General features: G+C 55.3%; 1 protein-coding gene across 1 annotated transcript in view; it reads right to left on the reverse strand.

Moving 5' to 3' along the window:
- Positions 1 to 4,790, reverse strand: part of NKX1-1 (NK1 homeobox 1) — an 8,604-nt gene extending 3,814 nt beyond the window's left edge. The window contains exons 1-2 of the mRNA XM_014589517.1: positions 4,684 to 4,790; positions 4,534 to 4,588 (exon numbers count right to left, since the gene is read on the reverse strand). Of these exons, the coding sequence (XP_014445003.1) occupies positions 4,534 to 4,588; positions 4,684 to 4,790 (162 nt within the window). The remainder of the gene's footprint in view (positions 1 to 4,533; positions 4,589 to 4,683) is intronic.
- Positions 4,791 to 5,680: the final 890 nt, after the last annotated feature.

The following is a 5,680-nucleotide window of genomic DNA, read 5'->3' on the forward strand; positions in this document are numbered from 1 at the left end:
TGCGTTGGCTTTTAAATAATTGCGGGATCAATCGGCGGATGGGGCAGCAGAGGCCCCAGGGCGCGGCAGGCGAGCTTTAATAGTTGGCTGGGACGTTCCCGCGCAGGATCCGGCGTCCGGTCTGGCCTCTTCTCTGGGTCTCTGACGCGTTGGGGTCCCGACGCTCTGGCGGTTCCCAAGGCTTTGGCACCCCTCGGCAGCGGAGGGCGGGGAGCAGCAGTTCCCGCCCAAATTTCTCTGCCCCGTCGTCACCCACCTCCCTCGTGTTCCATGATTCTCGGTCCCGTTTCTCTCGGTCGCTCCCGCTCAGGGTCTTCTCTGGCGTCTTTCTCGCTCAGGGTCTCTGCCCCTCCATTACTTCTCGTGCCCGCCCCCTGCGCGTCGTCAAATTAGGGCCGGGCCCCTACTCTCCGCCGGAGGCGGGGCCAGGCCACCGCGGGTGGTTCATTAGAAGTGGAATCGAAAATGACGAAAGCCGGGCGGCCTCCCGCTCCCTGGCCCCCTCCAAATGAGGACCGAAAAATTGTACAAATAGCAGGCTGCCTACATAGAAATCAATACTCTCCAACTAAGAGGGGAATGCTTGTGTCTTCCAGAAATGATACAGCAAACGCCCTTTCCCACATTCGGAGAAATAAGCCAGCACTCTGGGTATTTCTGTCTGTTTGCAGGACAGGACCCTGTGACCCTGGAAGGTTAGGCCCAGCATCTAGAGTCTGAGGGCTGGATCGCGGTTGCTCCCTGGCTGGCACGCCAGCCAGCGGATCTGACGGCAGTGGGCCCAGGTGGGAGTCGGTGATGCGAACGCGCGTGCCAACGTCTTTAGGGTGTGAGTGCGCGCGCGGACGTGCGCACCAGCGAGTGTGCGTGCCGCTTCACATTGCGGTCCCCGGAGCCTGCTCCGCACACAAGGACGGGTCCTTTGCAATTACCGCGGGCAATGATCCTTTGGAAGGAGAAATTAAAAGTTGGGAGAAATAATGGGGGACCGATCAGCTGTAATTTGGGCCAAGCTCGGACACGCTAAGCCTCAGGGAGTCTGGGACTGGGGGAGGCACAGGCCTCCCCTCCCCCTTCCTCCTCTCCTCGCCCCTTCCCGCCCTCCCCGTTTGCTGGTCCATCCTGAGATTCTAATCAGACCCACAACACTGTGTCCTTCCTTGCCAGGACTTGATTATTCTTTATCTTTAAATTATAAATCACCTCTGGGGGAAGGAGGGTGGGTAATCTCTCATCGCAGGGAGGTAATTATCTTCTTCCCGCCCCCACCTTGGTCTTCGCTCTCTCCACCCCTCCCCCAGCTAAGTTTGAATATAGATGTGCAGGCCCCATTCACACACACACACACACACACACGCACACACACTCATTCACAAGTACGCAGCATAGCACACAAGCACAGGTTCATTCATGAACACCCAGACACACAAAGTCAGGGCACATACCACAAATGCGCTCACATGCCAGCGTCCTCAGTCTCTCCTCACCAGCTCAGGGCCAGTCCTGGGGTCCCTTTAACGCTTTCCTCTAGAGCACCCACACAAGTTGCCTGCCAGGTCCCTAGGGTGGAGCGTGTTCCCCCAGGAAGCACAACTGCGGAGTGGAGGAGGGGGGGTTGGAGGTGGGAGGACAGGGCAGGTCTCTAGTGTCGACCTGTGACCTGGCTCTGGGTGGTCAAGTCTCAGCGTGACATTGAGGATTACAATCCCTGCACACTCCTTGCTGCAAAGTGTCTGTCCCTACCACAAGTCTCATAAAAGCAGCCACACACCCCACACCCTGCCAAGTGGGTGAGGGCTAGGCAGGGTGTGGGGATTGTGTTCTCAGCCCCATGAGACACCCTAGCCACCTGCATGGGAGGAAGAGAAATGCATGGCACCTCCAGATCGCTTGGTACAACTCATTCCAGACAAACACATGTAAAATGGTACTTTGTGGAATGCAGATGTAGGGTAATGTATGATGATTCTCACTAAAACAGTAAATATAATGCAATATGTTATGTGAGCCATGTAATAAGAACAAGAAATAATACATTGTAACGTGATATAGAACTTCAAGTATTTTCCCCTAAATACACCTGCTCAGCACCCAGAATGCTCCCCCTGCTGAGGGATGTGGGCTGGTTCTGAGCTGAGTGCTATTGAGCGGGAAGCCCTGAGGCTGTTCCAAAGTTTGCAGGTCGGAGATTTCCCTCCTCATCCTCCCTCCCCTCTCCTCCCCGCTCAGCGTTCCACGGAAAGCCGCAGCAGGCGGGGTAATGAACTGAAAAGTCCGCGGTCAGGCTCTGAGGAGCAGGGGCGGGGCAATGGGGCCTGAGGGGGTTCTCCAGAGCCAAATAGGGCACTTCCCATCCCTTTCCCTTGGAAAAGGGAGCGCTGTAAGTGGACTAGGCTCGGGGAGGGGAATCGTGCGTCCTCTCTCTCCATTTCTCGTTTATCTCTAAGAAGCAATTCCAGCCCCACTGGAGATGCAGGACACACCATCCTCCTCTGCCAGATCCGTGGGAACAACTTTCCCCTCCCCCCAACCTCAACCTAGAATGTCTGGGGCTATAAAGACGTCCTTTTGCTTCTAATCACAATTGATTGTCAATTAGACCCTCGTTTGTGCAATCTTTGCCCATCTGCCATCTCGGGTTATCTCCAAGCCACCAGCTTCACTTGCAGGGCCCCAGGTGGGCACTGACAGGTGAAAAGCAGTGCCTGAGATGGGGATGCCTCTGCCGCCCAGTAGACAGGAAACGTCCCGTTCATTGCTGAGCCCCAACCCGCTGCAGATCAGTCAGGACCAGATGGGGTCCTTGGCGGGCTTAGGGGGTGGCGTCCATCAAGGCAGGAAGAGACATAGGACAAGGGAAGAAGTCGGGAAGGAGGTAAAGGATCTTAGAAGTGGGCCTGGGAAAAGGAGTGGATGGGGCTAATATTTCTAGCATTCTCTCCCCCAACATTATATGTTTGAAGTTTGGGAGGACAAGAGCAAGAGGGGGATCCCACCACCTCTGCCACTAAATCACTGTGAGTTTGTATAGTTCTTGTCTTACGCAAAGTGCACTTCCCCCCAGACCACCCAGGGTCCCCCACGACTGCGCTATGAAACGTGCAGAGCAAGGACTACCATCCCCATCTACAAACTGGTGTTCTGATTCCTTGAGTTCAAGGGGGTCAGGGCTGACATCGTGCTGCCTCTGATGGGGCCCCGCTCTGTGAAGAATGCAAGAGGTAGAGACTGAGAATGGGGGAAGAAGTCTTCTGTGTTCCCTCTTCTCGTCCCTTCACACATCCCGCTCCATGGCGAACCCCGTTGCTCACCAGAGTTTGGAAAATGAGCGGAGAACTTTCTGCTTATTGGCGTCATTATTCACCTTCTATAAGACATACTTCCTGTAAAGCCCTGTACACCAAGAAAGGGTACACCACACTCCGAACACCGGAGGAGAGAGAACACCAGCCGCTGACCTCTCAAAAGCACTGCAGCTCTGGGGACCCGGCCCCAGCCCCGCCGGCTTCTGCACAGTGACACCTTCAGCACGGAGAACAGCTCTCGCGCTCCAGACTCCCTGGCAGCACCACGGACAGCGCTCCCCTGTAGCCTCCCACAGAGGCAACCCGAGTGCGCGGCGCCGCCTGCACAGCCCAGCGTCTCTCCTCGCGGCCAACAGCACGCAGTCTCATCTCTGCCCCATCTTCCGCTCTGTTCTCCAAACTGTGGGGTTCTTCAGGAGAGAAAGAGGGTGCAGGCTGTTCGTGTGTGGTGGGTAGGATCTTGGAACAGTGTATGTTACACCTCCAGTCCATTTACCTTGTCCAAGCCAGGACTCACTGGTTCATTGCCTGGGTTTGCATTCTCCTATTTGAAAGCTGCATGATGAGTTCAGGTTATAAAGTATCTCTTAACTCAGGGCCCGGCTTGTGGCAAGGAGTCATTCAGAAATGCAAGAGTGAGGTTTAAACTTTACCTCTTAACTAACTTAAAACAAAATTTATCAACAACTGGGAGTGGCTCTCAGGTTGCAGGGAATCAAGGGTGCATCGCATCGGAGCTGCAGAAGACAGCGGCCAGCTTGCTTCCTCTCTGGGGCACAGCTGGTTGTACTTGAAGGACACCCTGGCTCTGAAGGGTTTGCTCACACAGAGTAGGGCAGAGGTGAGGATTACCACCTTACGGATGAGTGAACTGAGGCCAGAGTGGCTCAACGATGTGCTCGAGGTCATCCAGCCAGTAAGCGGTGGAGCTCCGATGTGAATGCTGGGTTCCTCTGACACAGCATTTTTACTGAACAAAGTCACAGACAATCAGCCCCTGAGTGCCAGAGGGAAGGCAGTCCAGGCAGGGTGCCCAGAGGGTCCTTGCTCCACAGGCTGTCCCTCCAGACTGCCCTGCACTGCTGCCTGCCATTCCTGGCTTTCATTTTATTTTTTTATCTGCCACTGGCTTGTTTTAGAGGTGTGAGCCTGCAGGGACTGGCCACCTTTCCTCCCATTCCCCCAGGCTCCTGCCAGTACCCAGGGCTCCAACCTCAGGCATTCTTACCGTGATGGTTCCAGAGTTATCTGGGGTATCTAAGGAGCGGTCAAGGCCGTGCTGTCTGGAAGCATGTGGTCAGGAGACTCCTCCTGAGGACCACCCCTCTGGGGGTGCCTTGGGCACTTGGTGTCAGCCTCCCCTTGATGACTCACTCACCTCTCACTGCCCCTGCCACAGTCCGGGCCTCCATTCCAGTCTGCATCATTCTCCAATGTAAACTGAATCACACTCATCCTCTTTGAGAAACTCTCCAAGGTCTCCATGGTCCAGAGGTCACATCTGGGCCCTGCGTCCTGACATACGGGACCTTTCCAGATGGATTCTTCTGTCTCTCCAGCATCCTGTACCCAGAACTGCCATCTGTACCCAGATGACCAGGCCACCATTTTTCCTCTGCTGGTAGTGTCCTTGGTCACATTCCACGTGCATCCTCCTTGCTCACCTTAGTGGCAACACCAACTGGAAGCCATCCTGATTTCCTCAAGGTGGAATAGGGGCTGTCCAAACCTGGGCTTCATTGCGTCATGCCTTACTGACCAACATCTGTTCACCTGTGGCTCAGCCCTTAAACTGTGGACTCTTGGGCACTGGGTGTGTGTTTCATTTAGCTCTGTGTCCTTCTTCAGCATAGAGGGAGGACATGAAGGGCAAAAACCTGCTGCATCAGTTAAGAAAAATGGAGGCCCCAATGCGAGAGGTAGGGCAAGCATTCAGCCCAGTCTCCCCACCTCCACCCACTATGGCCGCACTTCCTGGTCCATCTGTCTAGCCCCCACAGACAGGGAAACGGCCTTGGCCATGCTGGCTCTGTCCTCCACTAACAGCACATCTGGCACAGTCTCCCGGTATAAGGGATGCAGGCGATGCCCGCCCCAATCCCGGATAAGCCAGGGGACCCTGGTCCCAACTGCTGTGAATGTCATGTCTGAACTCTGGGAAGCTCTCCTGGGCTGACACTGCTTCTAGAGACAGCTGGGGAAGCCCTACCCCTGAAGGAAGGGGCGGGGCAGCTGTCCAGAGCGCCATTCTGATCAGACCAGTGGGACCTTACAGAGAGTCTCTTGCATTCTTCTGTCTCTGCCTTTCCTGCACTCCCTCCAGGATTTCTCCTGCTTTTGTAAACCACAGGCATCTGAATCCCTGTCTCTGGCTC

The sequence above is a fragment of the Tupaia chinensis genome, unplaced genomic scaffold (genome assembly GCF_000334495.1).
Source record: "Tupaia chinensis unplaced genomic scaffold, TupChi_1.0 Scaffold000360_1, whole genome shotgun sequence".
NCBI lineage: Eukaryota > Metazoa > Chordata > Mammalia > Scandentia > Tupaiidae > Tupaia > Tupaia belangeri.